Genomic DNA, 22041 nt, shown 5'->3' on the forward strand with positions numbered 1-22041 from the left:
GGAACAAGAAGAATGTAATAAAAATTGTCGATATAATCGAGGAGCGTCGGATAAAACAATAAAAATGCATCGAAATAAAACTTTTCTCTTTCTTTAAATTTCAAAATTGAATGCTTTATTCTCAAAGGTAAGAGATTTATAATAGTTATTGATAAACTATTATTACGGTATTTACTTAGATGATACAGATACTCGATACTCTGATAATTATAGACTCGCTTGAGTATATATATATATGTGTGTGTGTGTGTGTGTGTGTATATATAACATTACATTCAAGAAAATTATCAACATGTTGATTTGATATTGATTAATGTTTATTTGGTTTATTTAGTTGGTTTAATTAAAAAAAGAAAATTAGTTTGAAAATGTTCAGTTGATTACATGTAAACGTGTAAATTATTTCGTCGATTTAGTTATCGATATTATATATATATATATATATATAATATTCATTGAAAATGAATGTTATATATATATATAATATTCATTGAAAATGAATGTTCCGATTTAAATGAAACTGATTTCGAAAACTGACATATCATTTCTATGTTTTCATTTCCTTTGTAATGGAATCTACATAAAGTTAATTAGCTCGTCAATCTCAGTTTTTCCTGTATTATTAAAAAAAATTCACTTTTGATAACAACGCAAAAAATATACGTATACGTTGCCTTTTGTCCGATCATTATTATAGAGGAGGGAAAAATGAAATAAAATAAAGTAAATAAATAAATAAATAAATAAATAAATAAATAATAATAATATTAATAGAATAGCACAGTAACAATAATGTCCATTAGAAGGATGGTTGACGTTGGAGAAAAATATTAAAGCGTTTTATGAATGTGTACAGAGAGATACGTCTTTTGAAATTGTTAAAAGTTTTTTAAAAGTCGAAAGGTCGGAACAAAATAGCGTTGTCGCTCTGTGACATGTTTCAGAGAAAAGTAATATCGTATGAGGTAACAAAGCGCGTCATACGAGAGAAAATAATTATAAAATGTCACGAATGTTGAAATTACGTGAATGAGTGGAAAAGAGAAAGATAGGTAGATAGATAGATAGATAGAGAGAGAGAGAGAGAGAGGGAGAGAGAAACAGAAATAGAGGCTGATTAAATTCATAAAGATCAAACATTCAACGAGTTGTCGCATGGGAGAAAATACGATACGGGACTGGAAGGTTTCTCTATTCGCTGTTTATTGCGATCCCGGGAATATCTCATAGGCAATCGCATTGAAATTCACTCGGGGAATCGTACTTTAAATCGCTCCGTTGGCACTTCTTTGCGTTTCCTTCGCTCCATTGCTAGTCAGGAATACATTGAGAATGTTAGCAGTTCCGACCAGGCGTGTCCGGTTCGAGGTTCCCTCTCGTAACTTCAATAAAATCACGAGTATACAAGAAATCGACTTCTTAAATGCAACCTTTTACAATGTCGGTGTTGTTTCTTTTTTTTGTTTTTTTTTTGTTTTCTTTTTTGTCTTTTTTTCTTTTTTTTCCCCCACACAAACACAGATCGATAAACGAATTGAAGGTATAAAATGAAAAAAAAAAGGAAAAAGAAAAAAAACAAACAAACAAACAAAACAAATTTTTCAAGGGTGAGTCTTATTACAAGATTGTTTTATCATTTATTGTCGTTATCGGTATTACGGATTAATTTTAATTGAACAATAAACATCGGTAAAATATTCTATATGCCAGAAATGTTATAAAGATGGGATTAAAAAAAGAAAAAAGGAAGAAATGTAAATAAGATATTTCTGATCGTTTTATAATAATTTCAAATTTAATTTTAATTTAATCATCGTTATTCAATCTTTTTATATAGAATTAAAAAAAAATGAAATAAGTATTAAATAGGATTGATAAAAAAAAAAACAAATATAACGTAAGACTTTAATTTTCATCGAATTCTATTAATTTCAATTTAAGTATCGACCAATCCCATTTCAGGTACAAAGGAGAATTGAAAACAAAGGTACGAGAAAGTTTTGATTCCGATTGATCCATACTAATTTCAATTTGAATATCGTCCAATCCAAACAAAGATACCCTATTAATTTCCATTCTGATTGCCTTTGCATTATGATTTGCTTTCATATTTATTCAATCAATATTTTTAAACAAATAGTATTTTAAGTATTTTCAATAAATAATCAATAATGATAATAAAATAATAAGTAAATAATATGAGTGGTCTAAAAGCTTAAACCATAACAATTAATTATATATATATATATATATATATATATATATATATATTGATTAAAATATTCCCAGGTATTGATATTTATCTTAATTGATTAAATAAAAATAATGATCATGATAAATGGAATAAAAGAATTTTTCCTTTTTAAATATCAATTTAAATCTCTTACAATTGATTATGGTTACTTATCAATTGATTAAATAAAAATTCTAATCATGATAAATAGAATAAAAGAATTTTTCCTTTTTAAATATCAATTTGAATATCGTAGAATTAGTGATAAGATAAAAATTTGATTGATGGAAAATAAGAAAATATTATATGTATGTATGTACGTGATAATTTAAGTCTATATAATATTCGCTATTACATTATGTCGGTATCTATCGTATGCACATATTTCCTTCCTTACTTCGTTATATTCTCCCTCCCTATCCCTCCCCCCACCCCTCGCGAAATTCTTCGTGTGGACGAACGCGTCGAAATACGCTTCGAGAATATTCGTAATTTGAATATGCCACGTCGACGTCGTTTAACGCGTTTACTCTATTAGCGATTCGCGAACGCGTCTCGAATATTATCGTTTCTGACGATATGCATTAACGTTTTAACAGGTATCGAGTTAAATCTATTTCTTATGACAATCTTCTATGTCACGTTTTAGATAATCATATATATACACACGTATACAGGGTATCCAAAAATCATGAGACTAAACTTATGTATTATTGAAATCGAATAGATGAAAAAAGTTCATGAAAAAAATTTATACTTGATAAATGCTTCATTGAAAAGATATGTATATGCGCTTTTTAAAGATATTTATGATTTATCGTATCGATTATAAGAAATGTTTGAAAATTCTTCTTTTTGAAAGAATCCAAGGCTTTCTCCATTCGTCGAATTATAGCGAACGCCGAACTCATTCAAATATTTTCCCATTGTATTGGAAATAATAATAAATGGATTTTAAATATGTTCCCAATATTCATCGTATCTCTGTTTCTATTGTATTTTTTTATAAACCAATTTATACAAATAATAATTGTTATTGAGAATTATAATAATACAAGATGCGAGAAAATAAAAGAAAGAATTCGAGAGATCATTAATTCGACGAATGGAAATAAATCATAGATATATTTAAAAGCATATATCTTTTTAATAAATCATTTTTGGACGTCACTTTTTTTATGTTCTTTTTTCATCCATTTGATTTTATACTTTTTTAAACATCCTGTATATGTGTGTGTACGCGTGTACATTTTATGAAGAAATATTAAAGGCAAATGATTTGAAAATTTTATAAATATTTTGATTTTTATATTTTTTTTCTGACGAAAGAAAAAAGAAAGAAAGAAAGAAAAGAAAAAAGGAAGGCGAAGGATTAAATAAAAAAGAAAAACAGGTGGAAAAATAGAAAATTTCGAAAACGAACATCTGCTTCCGTGTTAAATAGGGTTAACGTTCATATAATTAATGATCGAAACACGTAGCTTTCATACATATGTTTAACATCACACTAAAATTCACTTTGGATCCTCGTTGTTTACATCTGTCGGTACTCAGTGAAACTTAATTGCTCGTACCGTTGACCTCTGCGATGCTATTTGCGATGATTTCCAATGCAAATTTAAGTAAATGCAACGCGATTTAATAAAGTTACTGATGTTACACGTTACATTTTGTCGAGCTTAAAAATGAATCGTTTCGGGCTACTCGTTACATTCTCTTTCCTCTCTCTCTCTCTCTCTCTCTCTCTCACTCTCTCTGTCGCTCTCACTCTCATTTTCTCTCTTTTCTTTCTCTCTCTTTTTCTCATGTCTTTTCTATGTATTGGAATTTATAATAATTTACATAATACGTATGTACTTTGAGTATTAACATTTAAGTTTCATTACGTTTATCTTGTTATTAGTTAACGTATGCTTACCGAAACTCTATATTGGTTTAAGTAAAACGTTTATAAGTTAAGCTTTGTAAAGAGGAATAAACTGTGTTCTCGAAAGACGATAAAATGTTATCTTTATTAAAAAATGATTACCCATTCGTTTAAATACATATTTCTTTTTAAATCGTTGCATAAGAGTTCGATATTGATTTTGAATTCAAATATATATTCCGGTTATAACGTTATAAATAACATCCATATATATGTACATATAGTATTGGACGATAAAAAGAGAGAGAGAGAGAGAGAGAGAGAGAGAGAGAGAGAGAAAGTATTTTTTTTGTAAGATGACTTTTTCGTGCGTGTACAATCCGATCTGTGTAAATTCGAAATAATCGAGATTCGTTCGAAAATAGAGAAAAAAAAAGGAAAAGGTTTAAAAAAAAAAAAAAAAAAAAAAAACGGATATCAAGCGAGATCGCATTGTAACGTAATTCGTCTGCCAAACAAATTTTCAATTTGACGTGACTCCATACCTATCTAGATATTTGTTAATTTTATATGCACGATCAATGTTTTAGAATTTATAGGATCTTTGTAAAAATAAAATTCTATGAAATGGAAAAAGAGAGAGGTAAAGAGGGTAAAGAGAAAGAGAATAAAAAAGAGAAAGAGAAAGAGACAGATAGACAGAGAGAGAGAGAGAGAGAGAGAGAGAAAGAGAGAGAGAGAGAGAGAGCGAGAGAGAGAGAGAGTAAAACGGGAACGAATAAAAAATTGGAAAAATGAATTAACTTCTCTCTCTTTCCCTTTCTCTCTCTCTCTCTCTCTCTCTCTCTCTCTCTCTCTCTCTCTCTCTCTTGTAAATACGATCGATTAATGGCACAGATTGCATTCGATCGAAATAGTACGATTTTTGTGTAGAACGAAATCGGGCTTGGTTATCACGTTGCCCTCTCGAAAGCCGATCTTATGGATTTTGTATGTATGTATATATATATATATATATATATATATAAGTATATATATATATATATACAGTACGTGTGTATATATGCATAGGTATGTGTAAAACGTCGAACGAAGAGTGCGTGGAAGGCCAGTGGTATGAGGTGCGAAGCGAACGGAATTAGAAGGAAAGAACGAATGGAATTACCACGTGTGATTCGTGTTTCAACTGAAGGGGGTTGGAAAGTGCGGAGATTAAATATATCGGATTCAACGAGAAACGAAAGAAGTGTCGAAAAATTTGGAAGATTATTATTTTTTTTTTTTTTATTATTTTTCACTCTTTTTCTGTTTCTTTTTTTTTTCTCTTTTTTGTTCTTTTCTTCTCGTTTATCTTATTCCATTAAATTTCTTCGTTGTTCTTTTTTTCTTTTTTTATCTCTTTTATAGCATGAGCCTCGTTCGTTCTTTTTTTTTTCTTTTTTTCTTTTTCTATTATTCCAGAAGAATTATTAATACGTACTCATGTTTCTTGATTGAGTATTTCTGCACATGGTATATCCCATATATATACTTATATATATATATATATATATATATATATATATATATCTATGTATGTATGTATGTATGTATATATATTTTTGACATTGATTTATTCGACTTTCTGTTGAATATTTAAAGAATATTAAATTTAGTTCGAAGAAAGAAAGAACATTTGAAATGTCTACTCTCTTGATTTTCTTCTCGAAAAGGAATATTTTAAGATTTACATATTCAAAGAATGGTAGCCATTTATCAATTGCAATTATATTCTTCGTTCTCGTTGATGATAGAAATTGTAACCGTATAAAGAGAGAGAGAGAGAGAGAGAAAGAGAGAAAGAAAGAAAGAAAGAAAGAAGAATAGAAAAGGCACAGTTTATCGGTTTCTTTTTCAGAATGAATCACTTTTTCCAGAGGTGGTTTAGTTCGATACTCTGTATTCGTTGAGTATTTCCGTCTCTTTCGGAATAACGTATAATACGAATCGTTCACCTTCAAAAGTCTCGATATTTTATCGATATCGATATTGCTGTTTGAAATCGTTTATTACTATTAGACTTTTCGATATCGTTGCCAAGACTTTGGTGATTATTTCATATCGTACAAGCAATACAATTAATCTATAATTAAGAGATCAAAGATTCTGATAGTTCAACGTACTGAGTTCGAACGAACTTCACTGTTATTTTCTTTTTTTCATTCTTTCCTTTTTCCTCTTCTTTTTCTTTTTTTCTCTTTTTTTTTTTGTTTTTTCTTTTTTTCTCTTTTTCATTCTCACCGAAAGATAATTAATCGATAATAAAGAAGAGAAAGATCTCGTTAGTTGGACGTTCTTATTTCGATCTAAAAGTTTACTATTAATATTTTTTTTTCTTTTTTTTTACAATCTTAGAGAGAGAGAGAAAGAGAGAGAGAGAGAGAGAGAGAGAGAGATAATTGATCGATAATTGAAGAGAAAGATATTGTTAGTTGGACGTACTCGCTTATTTCGATCGAAACATCTTACTTTTCTTTTTCTTTTCATTTATTTAGTTTTTTTCTTTTTCTTTGTTTTTTTTTTTTTTTTTTTTTTGATTGTCAAATAATTAACAGATAAAAGTTTCCAATAGTTCGACGCTTTCATTATGATCGATATTATTATTTTTCTTTATTATTATACTTTTCATGATTTTTTAATTATCAGATAATTAATCAACGATTAATAGATGAATGATTTTGATTTTGATTTTAATTTTGATTCGACGTTTTTCACTTCGACTAGTAATTTAATATTATTTCATTTATTTTTCTCTTATTACTTTTTATTTTCTCCTTTAATTGTCAAAAGATATATGCAATCCTATCGTTGTATTAAGAGAAAGACAGAGAGATAGAGATAGATAGATATATAGATAGATAGATAGAGAGAGAGAGAGAGAGAGAGAGAGAGAGAGAGAGAGAGAGAAAAAGCGTCGAACGCTGTAGTAACAGAGATTCTCATACAGTATAAGGGAAGTCACTAACGACACATTGAAGTTTGTTTTTGTTCATCAGAACAGGTGGCGTTATCATATGTCGAGTATCTTGTTCAACACTGTTCGACATGTAATACATGATACTCGGCAAGTTTTGCCGAGCTATGCTATATAAATATATAGGTTAGATATCATTGAAGGGATACTTTTTAGTCATTATTCATTATCCCTTTGATCTTTTTATTTTTCCATTATCTTTTATAGTCAATATCAGAAAACTAGACGTGATACGATAGTATGATCAGAAGTCGAAAGACAAAGAGGGACAAAAGAAAAGAAAAAAAAAAGAAAAGAAAAAAAAAAAAGAAAAAGAAAGAAAAATGAAGGAATTGATCTTTATGGAAGAGTGACTTTATGTTAGGATGAGAGGGTAAGAAAAAGTAAAGAAAAGGGGGAAAAAAAAACATGTTCGAATGTCCATCCTAAAGAGATTTTTATCCGACTCTTATAAAACATCATTGACCGTACAAAACTATCCTTCTTATCGTCGACGATGGCTACAAAATAAGAGAGAGAGAGAGATAGAGAGAGAGAAAGAGAGAGAGAGAGAGAGGAAAAAGAAAGATGAGAGAATATCGGCCCTTAGAACACTTCGTCCACGTTTTTTCTCTACGATCCTCCGATAAAACGAGAGTGCAATAACACGAGACTATCTTTTTCTGGCGATCTCCGATTGCACGTAGGTACTTTTATAAATGTATATCATGTATATAGAACGTATGTATATGTTATATGTATGTATATGTATATGTACATATATATATATATACATATATTTAATATATGAGATGACTATATGTATCGCAGCATCCCTATCGGTCTAGACATACTCTCATTTCAGTTAGTTATTATTCGCTCCATTTTCTATGGGCGTTTTATACGTGAACGATCTCGCACGTTATCGTTGGATCAGCTTACATTACGTACATGTAATGCATATCTATGTGTCTACCTAGATCTGACGGAGATGGACGCCTGGTTATAGGAAATAAAAATAGTAATAGAAAAGAAAAGAAGAAAAAAAAAAAGTGACAAAGAAAAACAGAAAAAAATAAAAAAAAAAAAAAGAAATGAATGAAAAAAAAAATAATAAAATAAAATAAAAACCAAAAGAAAAAATACATAGAAGAGAAAGAAGAGAGAGAGAGAGAGAGAGAGAGCGAGAGAAAAAAAAAATAAAGGGAGAGAGCACAAAATGCGGACGTCCATTATGCAAAATCTCGTAAAAATGCGCGACTAAATCCCAGTTCGTCGCGTAAACGTAAAAAACATGAGCTAGAAATACGAGTATAACTTCGTCCTGAAAATAATTAGTACAAAAAAGAAAAAGAGAAAGAAATAGAGAGAGAGAGAGAGAGAGAGAGAGAGAGAGAGAGAGAGAGAGAGAGAGAGAAAGAGGATTGATTTAAAACAAACTATCGTAAGAATTGTAATCTCTTGAAACTATTTTTACTCTTTTTATTTCTTCCTTTTTCACTGTAATCTAATTAAATTATGCTATCCTATTATGATGTAATTATACGAGCAGAAGTTTCGAAGAATGTTTTTTTTCTTATTCTTTCAGGATTTCTTATTTTCTTTCTTTTCTTTCTTTTTTCTTTTTTTTTTTATTTTTTATTGTATCTATAAAATTCATCATTTCTTTCGTATAAAAGTTAATACTCGAGTAACGTAAAAACCAATCGTAATTATTAATAATCATTAACTGTTGTAGTTTATTTAAACTCGGAATTAAAGTTATAATTTGTTAAAATGATAAGAGAAAAAAAATTTCTCAAAGAGAATTTTAATCGGAAAAGAACGAAGATGTTCGAAAATTATATGTTTCGTTTCGGTCAATAAATCAATATTATATTTCGAAGTCTTGATTTAAAAAAGAAGAAAAAAAGAAAAAAAAAAAAGAAAATCTTCATTTCCGTTCTTTTTATTCCCCTTTCAACAAAAAATAACATTCCTTCTTTTATCCAGATACGATATAACTTTTCTATCATCGCGTAAGAATAACAAAAAAGAAAGAAGAAAAAAAAGAAGTAAAAGAAAGAAATTCCTTTCGTCAACCGATCGTGGAATCGAATAGAAAAAGAAACAAGATGGCAGAAAGGAATCTCGATAACGGAGAGCATTGTGTGTGTGTATGCGTGTGTGTGTGTATATATATAATATAATATACACACACATACACACACACGCATATACACTTGTGTGACTCGTTTCAAAACGGATACGGCAGGAGTTTTGTAGCGTAGCTTTTCATTCACGTGATATCTCTCGAAAAAGATGGCGGCGAATGAACGAAGAAGAGGGTACGGAAATGGCGGGAAAAATCTTTTTCAACCGCGCGTTTCCTCTTTTACATCCTGCTTTTCCTCCACCTCTTCTTCTTCTTTCTTCTCCTTCTTCTTCTTCTTCTTCTCCTTCTTCTTCTTCTTCTTCTTCGTGGAGGGTATTTATAGTTGTTACGTCCGGCGTTGTTCGCCGTAGCAACAGGTATCTCTAAGCGTACATTTATTTTCAACGGTGTTAAGGCGACGGAAGGTGGGGGACGGTGTCGGTGGGAGGATGTTAGCGGTAAAGGGGTGAAAGGGGTCGTGTTTCGTGAACGCATGGATACGATAGCGGTGGTCTACAGTAAGCACTGAATTAAGAATCTCCTGGCGTGCTTTTTAATTTAGAGAAACACAAAGGATCGTCGTCTACTGTGGCCATGTGGTGGCGCCACGTTGGTTTCCACTCTGTCGGCAGAGTCCTTGAGATAAGGAAAAAGGATATATACTCGTACTTTAGAAAAGGCAAACATGGTTTCTATTCGCGCTAAGCTAAAGTTTCTCCTGCAAAAAGAGAAGGTAGAAGAAGAAAAAGAAGAAGAAGAAGAAGAAGAAGAAGAGGAAGAAAGAAAAAAAAAGAAAAGTAGAAAAAGGCAGAAGGAAAATAAAAAACAAAAATAAAAAAGAAGAAAACGAAAAGCAAAGGGGAAAGAAAAAAAAACAGGACTCTTGTATTCGGCTCGACTCTCTCATCTTTCTTCTCTATGTATATTCTTTATAAGTATCGTGCGAATACAAAGTGGTTGCTTCTGTTCCGCGACAACGTCTTTTCTTTCTTTCTTTCTATTTTTCATCCCGTTTCTCTTTCTTTCTTTCTTTCTCTCTCATATGCACAAAACCACACGCGCACACACACACACATACTTTCTCTCTCTTTTCTTTTCTTTACTTTTCTTTTCTTTCATATGATTCAGGCTGGTTATGCAAAAACTTTTGAAATTGCATCCAAGTGCTTGGATACGAATGGCCTGTTAAAGGGAGAAAGAGAAAGGGAAAGAGAGACAGAGACAAAGACAGAGAGAGAGAGAGAGAGAGAGAGAGATTTTTTCCTCTACTCTTCCTCAGTTTTTTTTTCTTCTTCTTTCGAAAGACAGAAACTTCAGTCGAGTACGTCTCTTACGAACGATGTAAACGATCCCTGAGAAAGAGAATTTCTTGCTTTTGCAATAAACAGACAGTGTATGAGAAGAAAAGAGAGAGAGAGAGAGAGAGAGAGAGAGAGAATCTCTTTGCATTCTCATCTTTCCCATTTTCTGTCGAAACGAAATCGAGAAATGTATTTATTTCTTAGAGAATCTCTCTCTCTCTTTCTCTCCCTTTCTATCTCTCTATATCTATCTCTCACTCTTTTCGTACCCTGTAGCTTTCCGTAGAAAACGCGTTCGATCGAAAATATCTAGATAGAAATTCCTACTAGTGAATGCATTCCCGGAAGTTGAATATGGTTCCATTCGTGTCAACTCGCCGTGTTCAGGACGCTTTCAGTGGGAAGTAAAACGGGAGACTGTTCTACTTCCTCCTGCGAGATACAGGAAAGAAGAAAAGAAAGACTTCTCGTTTCCTTTTCATCATTGGACTCTGTTGTCGATTTTCTGTCCAATACCTTTATAAGCTGGACATATTGACGTGTATTAGGATGTTTCTTCTTGAAGACAAGAAAGCAAATATAAGTAGATTGCTGTCATACATATATATATATATATATATATATATGTATGTATGTATGTGTATATATACAGAAATATAATATTATTATATATTAAATTAAGTATATATATATTTCTATAAGTTTTTAATTTGTTTATCTTGTATTTTACAAACCTAAGTAAAATTCATGGTTTACTTTTTACATGCAATTTTTTTTTTCTCCCTTATCGATTCGTTTCCTTGGTCAATATTCTTACGTGTGATAATATACGCGATAACGAATGCATTTACTTGATATCTTTCGTCACGTTTTCAAGCGCAGTTCACCTTGATAGAACCTACGCAAACTTTAATTACGAATAGTTTCCAAGGATAGACTAAACTCGTTGAAATTATTCGAGATAGTATCTACCGTAATCTCGACGATCGTGAGATTGGATAAGATAAATATGATTAAAATATTCGTTTCTCTCTCTTCTCTCTTTCTCTCTCTCTCTCTCTCTTTCTATCTATCTACCTATTAATCTATCTCTGTCTGTCTTTCTATCTCTCTGTCTCTATCTCTCTCCCTCTCTCTCTCTCTCTCTCTCTCTCTCTCTCTCTCTCTCTCTCTCTCTTTCTTCCTTACTCTCTCCTCATTATTTTTATTATATTAGATATAATTTGACTTGTAAGTTCCTATTTTACGTTATATTATTAATGATTATACTTTTCGATATTATCAGCATTATATTAATGAAATTACCTTAAACATTATATCGTATCATTATAACCATTTTTCAATCAATATTACTTTTTTTTCTTCTTTAAAATTGTTCTAATAATAATCTACTTATGTACATATATATATATATATATATATATATATATATCCACATCTCATATACACTCTTTAGTATAACGTATACGTATACGTATATACAATATATCTAGCGATTCGTGCTCGTTGATAAACAAAGTGATTTTCTTTTTAATAAACTTCCTTGATAATAGAGTATGGGAAAAGCTAATATTACCTAACGATAATCTTCATTTTCTCTTTCTCTCTCTCTCTCTCTCTCTCTCTCTCTCTTTTTCTTTCTCTTTGTCTTTTTCATATTCACGTGAGAATAAAAAGAACGAAGAAAAAAGTTGGAGCTTTTGTCGTTCGTTTTTTTTTCTTAAAATATGAAAAAAGAAGAAAAAAGAAAAAAGAAAAAAGACAAAAAGACAAAAAGACAAATGATAAAAGAAATAACGATAATAAATAAAAGAAGGGAAAACGAATAAATAAACAATAAAGAAAAAAAAGGAGGAAGTACAGTAGAACGAGCCCGGTGTCATTCGAGCGCGATTAAAAATGAACGAGAAGATCTATGCTTCGATCAGAGAATTTATTTCGCACTTTACCGGCTTTTCCGATCAGCTGCCACTTGTGAAAAAAGGGTGAATAAGTGGCACATATAACACTTTACTGTCTTGTTTCTTTTCTTCTTTTTTCTTTCTTTCTTTCTTTCTTTCTTTTTTCTTTTTATTTCGTGATTCATGGATTCCCGTACTACCATTATTTCCATCCGAATTTATTTTATTATTATAATGATAATAATAATATTAATAATAATAATAATAATAATAATAATAATAATAATAATAATAATAATAATAATAATAATAATAATAATAATAATAAAAATGAATTTTTTTTTATTCACGTCATTATCGATATTATCTGTATTCTAAATCAAAAATTTAATCGATTCTATTATTCATATTACATGTTCACCTTAAGCAATAAGAATAATAAATTTTAATTGTATTACTGTAATAATAATGATAATAATATTAATAATATTAATAATAATAATAAATACATATTTAATTAAATGAATAAGTTATGTCTTCGTCCACGTTACTTTAAATTCATACAGATGAATAAATTTATTAAACAATTGATAATTTAATTAATTCTTTTTTCTGATTCTAATCACTGACTCGTATTAAATAATATAAAAATAATATTATTTAATAAATTACGATAGTTGAAGAAACGAATGTCAAATAATATTCGAATAATTTTTCTTGAAAAGGAACTTATGTTATTCATAGAATAAATTCAAGGATAGATCCAATAGTATCATTGAAATTCATATTCCAATGATATTATAGATACGATCTCACAGATGTCACCGTATATATATATATATATTTCCTTTCTCGTTAAAGTTAACATCTTCAAAAGCTTGTTCACCGGTCGTTTCTATTGGCTCTTACGAAGAGGAACGCGAGCAACGACGAAACGTAAGCAGCTTCGATCGTTTACGTAACTACCTAGGTAATCTGCAACTTTCTTCGTAAAGGCAACCGACACGTGCAATGTAACAACAAAATTTATGGCACCGAATATGATCGTATCGCTATGAAGTTTGTACAACTTCTTATAGTTAACTTGTTGGCTCTTGAAACTCCTTCAGAAAGTCCGACTCCGTAAAGAGTTGCAATGATGAAGATATCACGTTTTGTAGCTCCACTGTGGAAAAGTTCATGTTTGTTGAATTACTTCGTGGTCTCATGTTTTCTTCTATCTTTTTCAACATTGTTTTCTCTCCCTTCCTTCTCTCTCTTTTTCTTTTTTATATTATTTTTTTTTTTTCCAAAGAGATAACATATCCAATAATTATTTTCAAAGCGAATCACTTCCGACCGTATAGAAGTTATTTTCAATTTCATTCTATTCTATGAATTCATCATTTCAATCATTTATTATTTAACATGATCGATAACGTACAACAATTAGAAGAATAATTAATTATTTCATATTGTTTCATTCGATAGATTTATATATATATATATATTTTCTTGCCGTTATATATTATAATATTAATTATTAATAAATGATTATAATTTATATGAATGGATTAATTTCCATCGAATTTACCATTGGGCATAACATAAAACCTATAAAAGGATAGGTAAAAAAGTTAAGAGAGAATAAAAGGATATATATATATATATATATATATATATATATATATATATATATAGAGAGAGAGAGAGAGAGAGAGAGAGAAAGAAAGAGGATGACATAGAGACGACGAGAAGGAATGAATGGCTGCTGTTATGCATTCTCTCCCATGGGCGTCGATACAGGTGGCACGCGTCGAGCAATGCGCGAAAATGCGAAGCATCCGTGACATGCTCTGAGATTTAAGAAATCTGAGAAATCGACGAGTGGAATGTTGGACAGGGGGGAAGAGAGATAAAAAAAAAGAAAATGAAGAAAAAATCGAGAAGAAAAAAGGAAGAAAAAGAATAATAATAAAAATAATAAAAAGAATAAAAAATAAAACGAAAAAAAAAAAATAACAAAAAAAAATGAAAAGAATAAAAAAGAAGAGGAAGAAGAAGAAGAAGAAGAAGAAGAAGAAGAAGAAGAAGAAGAAGAAGAAGAAGAAGAAGAAGAAGAAGAAGAAGAAGAAGAAGAAGACTAAGAGGAAGATGAAAATGAATAAGTATAAGAATAAGAATAAGAATAAGAATAAGAATAAGAATAAGAATAAGAATAAGAATAAGAATAAGAATAAGACTAGGTGAGACTGGTGAAGCGTGACAAGGATTCTGTCAATGCGACCTCTAATAAATCGAATCGATTCGCCAAACTGAAGAAAGATTCCCAAGGAGAAAATATTTTGCCTCTGAGAAGCCTCGTTCACGTTCTCATCCTCGTTCTCGTTCTCGTCCTCGTTTTCGTTTTCGTCTTCGTTTTCGTTCTCGTTCTCGCCTTCGTCCTCGCTCCTCGTTGTCATCGTGCACACCTGAGAGTTTAGATTCCTTCACAGTCTAAAGAGAATTCGCTTAAATCGAGGAAATCTCAAGGTTCCCGTATTTTCGAAGAAATGGAATCGAATTGTGAACGCGTTCTGTTACCGATGTCGCGTGTTATGTATACCACCTACGAAGAAAATAGATTTGGTTGGATGGGAACTAAGGCTAGGAAGGAAATTGTGAAACGAAACGTTTATAGAAAAACAGAAATATTCCTTTTCCACGTTATCGATGCCTAAAAGAAGATAGATTCGATCTCGAGTTCTTATATTTTCATGTATTATTTCTTATTCTTTTCTTTTGTTAAAGAAAATATATCGAGTGTAGTCATCTATCGTCATTTCTTTGCATTCAAATTTTTTTTTTTTTAAATAATAATAATAATAATAATAATAATAATAATAATAATAATAATAATAATAATAATAATAATAATAATAATAATAATAATAATAATAATAATAATAATAATAATAATGATAATATTTTGACAAATATAAACCTTTGTAATTATATTTGTAATGTTTATATGAATTTAATTAATTTTATACGATAACATTCGGATAACAGTTTAGATACGGAATTAATTGTGAAGGATTTAATATTAATTATAATTATAATTAATTTATTTTGGAAATATTCCCGATATAATTATAATCTTCTCTCTAATGCTCTCGTAATCATGTTTACACCGATCCGTATATCTAAATAACAAAATAAGATTTGTTTAAAATTATTAACTAGTTCCTTTTTCTTTTCTTTTTTTTTTTTTTTTTTAATCATATATTATACAATCCTTTCTTTTTAGAATAAATTATACTTTCATCTGGAATAAATTTATTTCATAAATATTGTGATATTAATTAAAAATCGTAATGAAATTGATTTGGACGAATATACAAGTTGAAAAAAGTATTCAAAACAATAATCCCTTCTTTTATATATATATTATTTCTTTTTAACAATAACTAATTAATCTATATATATTATATTATCTATATTATATATCATATATTATACATATATATATATATTAATGTATCTACATATAATCATCATATATATCATCATATATCATTTGAAGTTGTTCTTATTATCAATCGAAGTTAGTTTTATTTATTCGAAAATAAATTTTGATGATAAACCGCTTAAACTTGCACTACAGTACGAATGAATCATTCTGATCTTGTACACATATATTTCGATCGTACGATCGTCTATTATGATTGACGCTATACGCTGAATGGTATACGTTCGGTATTGCGAGATTCAACGGTATTGCTGTATTAATGCCACATGCGTTTCCCTATAATTCGCCTACGAATTAGCAACGATCGTATCGTTTTACCATACCAAACCCGCGAGAAATAGCGCCTCGTCTCTCCTAATTGATCCAAAATAGTTAATAATCATCCGAGAAGTCGTTAAGTCCAATAGGAAATTCGACTAAAATGTTTCGAATATTTTCCAAAAGATTCGAATCTTTCAATGTTTCTCTGAACGTATATCATTATTATTATTAATATTATTATTATTATTATTATTATTATTATTATTATTATTATTATTATTATTATTATTATTATTATTATTATTATTATTATTATTATTATTATTATATGATGACAAATTTTAATTATTAAGTAATTTCATTAAAAAAAGTTTTATCGGCTCTTCTCTTTTTTTCGGAAAAAAAAAAAATTATAGTTGACGAAATCGTAAATGTTTAACAAATAAAAATTCACTTTCAATCGAATAAAAGGAATATATTCAATTACAAATTACAATTGAATTGAATTTTTAAATTGACTCAAATTAAACGAGATTTCGATCGTTGCGTTATTAATAATACAAAACATTACAATTTCTATGTATGATATATAAACGACGAGTTAAAATTTTACTAGTTTAATATCATTTAATTTTTATCGATACGTTTCGAATGAAACTATGGATACGTGAATTTGAATATTTTTTTCTTTCTGAAATTAAAATTCATTTATAATTTATATCTTAAATATCGCCTTTAAACGTTAAAATGCAATCTTATGTTTTAGAATTGATTGAGACTTATGAAAATAGAAAAAAGAAAAAAAGAAAGAAAAATGAAAGAAGGAAAAAAAAATAGATTAACTATCAGTTAATAATTAAAAACTAATATAATAATAGTTGTTATATAAGAATTTTTTTTATATACATACAATCACCTCGATCCAATATTGTTTCTTCACGTTTTATCATAGCATAGTAAAATGTTTGCCGAGTAATCTTGAACCTTTATATAATCACTCCCTCACTCTCTCTCTCTCTCTCTCTCTCTCTCTCTCTCTCTCTTTCTCTTTTTTCCTCCCTCTCTTTCTCTCTCTTTTTCTTTTTGTCTTCCTCTGCTTAAAATAATTTCCGGCCTATGATTCGTTGTTATTTCTTCACCTTTATCGACTTTTTATCAAAACCTTCTCAGTTTTCATCGAAACGATCATAACGACGAAATCACACAGCAGACAGAAAGAGAAAGAGGGAGAGAGAGATGGAGAGAGAGAGAGAGAGAGAGAGAGAGAGAGAGAAAGAGAGAGAAAGAGAGAGAAAGAAAGGAAGAAAGAAAAAAAGAGAGAGAAAAAGAGAGATAAATAGCTCGTTGTAAATTCTAAAGTTTCTTCATTAGCGCATGAACGAGATTGTGTTTCTTTCGGGTAAATATTGCAGCCCGTAAGTCATCTTATAAAGAAAAGCCAAGAGTGTCGCCATATTATTATCGCGGCCTCTATGGTTGTCCGCAAAGGCAATAAATTGTCAGTATTTACATATAAGCGGAAACCCGTAAAACTCACTTTATTCCTGACTTTTTCCGTTCATTTATTTATTTACTTTTCCCTTTTTTTTCATCTTCATTTATTTTTTATTCTGTCTATTCTTCTTTTTCTTTCTTTTTTTTCCTTTTTTTTCCCGCTCTTTTTTTTCTTTCTTCTTTTTTTTTCCTTTTAAAGAATCCTCATGCGTAACATACATACATACATACATATATATATATATATATATATATATATATATACATACATCAAAATCCATTGAATAGCAGTCGTGATAGGAATAATGGTGTTAGTGATATTGTTGCCGTTGGTGCTTCTATTGATAATGTTGATGGTGATGTTGAGTGGTGGTATAGTGATAGTGATGATGGTAGTGGTAGTGGTCGCTGTTGGATTGCTCGGCTCCGTTTCTTTCGTTTCCTTTTCTTTATTTTTATCTCTTTGTTCTCTGCTACTAGATTATACATACGGAAGGAAGGAAGAACGCGCGAATGGGCCAAATAAATATATCCCAATGGTAGAATTTGGTGGACGATTACCATGACTCTCACATTTATTCCGGAAAGGAACATTTTGGTCTATCCATTAGGAAAGGAGGAGGAAAGTGTTCATATCGACTCCATAAAATGTTCATCTCCCTTTCTTTCTCCTTTCTATGTCTTTTCCCATCTATCTCTCTCTCCTCTTTCTCTCTCTCTCTCTCTCTCTCTCTCTCTTTCTCTCTTTATCTTTATCTTTCTCTTTCTCTTTCTTTTTCTTGAGTTTGAACGATACGGTAGGTGCTTCCTTTTTCGTACATACGTTACGTTCCTATTCGCTTCTACAATTCCAATATCGAATAATTTCACTCGACGAAGTAGAAAAAAAGGGGGATGAGAGAATAAGATACGTCGATTCATTCGTTTTATGGCTATTACATTTTTCAATAGAATTAATTACAGAGAGAGAGTGAGAGAGAGAGAGAGAGAGAGAGAGAGAGTGAGAAAGAGAAAGAGAAGGAGAGACAAAAAGAGAGAAACGATATTCTCTTATCAAAGAGTCGATCAAAAAGTCTTTGTTGAATCAAAGAGTTTTTCATTGGCGGAACACGAGACAACGTTAAGAGTATCAGAGGATCCTGAAATGTTCGTAACACGATTGTGGCAGTTGTTTCGAGCTTTCCGAGACGGTTTAACGACATTTGCCTGGGAAAGCTTCGTCGTTAAAAGCTATGCGAAGAGAAGATACCAGGAGTGTAATATGAAAGGGTTTCTCTGACCCGAATACGTATTACGGCTACACGTACATACGCATACACGCATACATAAACACACGCATATACAAAGAAAACTCATATATATTTATATATATATATATATATGTATATATATATATATGTATATATATATATTTGTATGTGTATACACGTATTCGTTAATAAAACGAATTTCTAGCGATTTCAACGTAAATGAAATGCCCTTTAATTTACATTATAGTATAGGAGACCATTGAAATCAACGCACGTATAAATATTTTCTTCTCTATGTTAATATTGAGTATATTTCGTTAACATGAATTTCTACATTCACGTATTGTTTTCATCTTACTATCTCTCTTTCTCTCTCTCTCTCTCTCTATATATATATATATATCTTTCTCTTTCTCTCTTTCTCTATTTCTATTTTGATTCGATCTTATAGAAATTTCAATGTCCTCATTCTGCTTATTATAATCTACACGTGCCATCATGATTGACCACGTACTCGAGAACAACAGGATCTATATAGAAGATACTCGTGAAACATTCGTAGATGGTAATATTGAAGTTTGTTACTTGGTTGGAAAGAGAGAAGAACTATAGTATACATTCTCTTGATGCATTCAATGGAAGATGACCTTACAGAGAGATAGAGAGAGATAGATAGATATATAGATAGATAGATAAAGAGGGAGAGAGAGAAAAATGTATATGAGAGAGATGAAGATAAGAAGAAGAAGAAGAAGAAGAAGATAAACAAAAAAGAAAAAGAAAAAAGAAAAATGTATATGCATGCATATACATACGTAGTGTAAGAGAGAGAGAGATAGAAAAAATACGTAGTGTAAGAAAGAGAGAGATAGAAAATAACATAGCACCCATAGCTGGGACTCCCTTCGTTATAAAGAAAGCATTTGCTTTAGTTGGTGACATTCTTCCTTTGCGCAAATCTTTTACAAACTAACGATGAACTTCTCCCTCTTTTTTTTTTCCTTCTTTTTCTTTCTTTCTTTCTTTCTTTCTTTCTTTCTTTCTTCTCTTTTTTTTCTTTTCACTTCTCCTTTTTTTTCTCTCTTTCTTTCTTTCTTTCTTTTCTTCTTACTTCTCCCTTTTTTTAGATCACGTTTTATAGCTTTCTCTTTCTCTTTCTCTTTCTTTCTCTCTTTCTCTCATTCTCACAAAACACGTCTCGAATTAAAATACCTTTTCGAAGAGGTACATGTTGATCTGCTTCGGTAAAGAAAAAAAAAAAAAAAAAAAAGAGCAACAAAAAAGAGAAGAAGAAGAAGGAGTTAAATGTTCTGTTGAAGTGGTAAAGAGCATAAAGGTTTGAAGAGCGAGCGAAGGTTAAGCGCGATAGCTTCTAACTTTGAAAGGGCGTGATTTTATACGTCAAAGGGAAACTCGATGTTGTCGTCTTTCTCTATTCGTTGATTTAATATTGATCTTTTTCTTTTCGCTTCTCGTCTAGACAAGTAATTCCGTTTTTGCAAATGATTTTTGAATTATTTCGAGCTTAACTATGATCTTTCGTTTGATTTAAAGTTTCAAGTTTATAAAATACATTTTCTAAGTTCTAAGATCAATGTGAACGAACGAATTTCCTATGTACTTTTTTTTTCTTCTTTCTTTTTCTAATGACAACATCGTGACAAGGAATTTGTATATTTTATTTATTTATTTATTTATTTATTTATTTTTTTTTTTTTTTTTTATAGAAATCTTTTTTAAAATATAACAAATACGTTTAATTTTGTAAAAGAAATTTGAATATGAAATATGAAATATATGATATAGAATATAAACTATATTATTCGTTGTATATGCAATATTATTTAGAAACACGAAACTTTAATTATATTATCACACGCTATACTGAGAAATTTTCATTTCGTCTTTTTATCACATATTAATTTTGTGAATAATTAAGCGATGCAAATAAGAAATAAAGATTATTTTTCATATTATTTCTCAATGTAATATATTCCATTTGTAATAATAATATTTATCTATGAGTCGATCTGATTTTTTTTCTTCTCTCTCGTCTTTCATTTAAATTTTCTTCTTTTAAATTTTACTTACAGAGACACATTAGATTGTGTATTTTTTCTTTTCTTTTCTCTCTCTCTCTCTCTCTCTCTCTCTCTCTCTCTCTCTCTGTCTCTCTCTCTCTCTCTATGACTTAACATCGTAATAAGAAATTTTTTTTTTCTTTTTTTTTTTTTTTTAATAGAAATTTTTATATTTAAATTTTTTATTTAAACTTGTATATATTTCTTTTAAGAGAAATTTTTATAGAAACTACGATTCGATTTGAAAAATTGTAAAGAAGGTAAAAAATGAAGAAAAAAAAAAAGAATAATATTTAATATTACTTACCTAGATCCGGAACGTGGTATAGCTTGTGGAATCGCCGTGAAGGCACCATCCTCGACAAAGCTTACTTCCGTGCTCCATGTGGCGTCGAATTCCGGTGAACATCCCCATGTTACTGCGGTGGCATCGGATTGGCCCCTTCTAGATCTAGTGTATTCTATTACTCTTGCACCATTGTAGATTATGTCAGCCATACATCCGCGTAAATAGTCGGTGTGTCCTATAAAACAGATAAATTAAATGGTTAGTTTTAATATTAAATGTATATTCACCAAGAAAACAAATTTTCTTTCTTTTTCTCTCTCTCTCTCTTTCTCTCTCTCTCTGTTTATCTATCAATTTCTTTTTTGACTTAAAAAAAATTGAGAAATATTTTAACAATATCCTTTCTCTAATTATAGTTTAAATACTTTATATGTATGATGTAATGTCAAAGTGAAAAAAAGAAAAGAAAAAAAAAAGAGTAAATAAATGAACTTCAAAAGAAAGAGAAAAAGATTCATATGATACATTTTCTTGTTTATTCTTTTCTTCTTTTTTTCTTTTTTTCATTAAAAGTTGTAAACAACAATTTTTATTATATTATATACAATATATGAATATGGTGTAATTTAAACGTAGAAATATAAAAAGTAAGTAAAGGAGCTTTAAAGGAGAGAGAGAAAGAGAGGGGGAGAGAGAGAGAGAGGAAGAGAAAAAGACGCTTGATCCAACTTTTATGTGTTAAGAAATT

At 29.8% G+C, this 22041-nt stretch overlaps 1 protein-coding gene across 4 annotated transcripts in view; it reads right to left on the reverse strand.

The window, feature by feature from the left end:
• The window catches only part of kon (chondroitin sulfate proteoglycan 4-like protein), an 82385-nt gene that overhangs the window by 16537 nt on the left and 43807 nt on the right, over window positions 1–22041 (reverse strand). For all 4 annotated transcript variants that reach the window (XM_035866037.2, XM_085660061.1, XM_035866038.2 and 1 more), the window contains one exon: window positions 21312–21528. In XM_035866037.2, the coding sequence (XP_035721930.1) occupies window positions 21312–21528 (217 nt within the window). The remainder of the gene's footprint in view (window positions 1–21311; window positions 21529–22041) is intronic.

The sequence above is a fragment of the Vespa mandarinia genome, chromosome 11, assembly GCF_050613455.1.
Source record: "Vespa mandarinia isolate Hongniang chromosome 11, ASM5061345v1, whole genome shotgun sequence".
Lineage (NCBI taxonomy): Eukaryota > Metazoa > Arthropoda > Insecta > Hymenoptera > Vespidae > Vespa > Vespa mandarinia.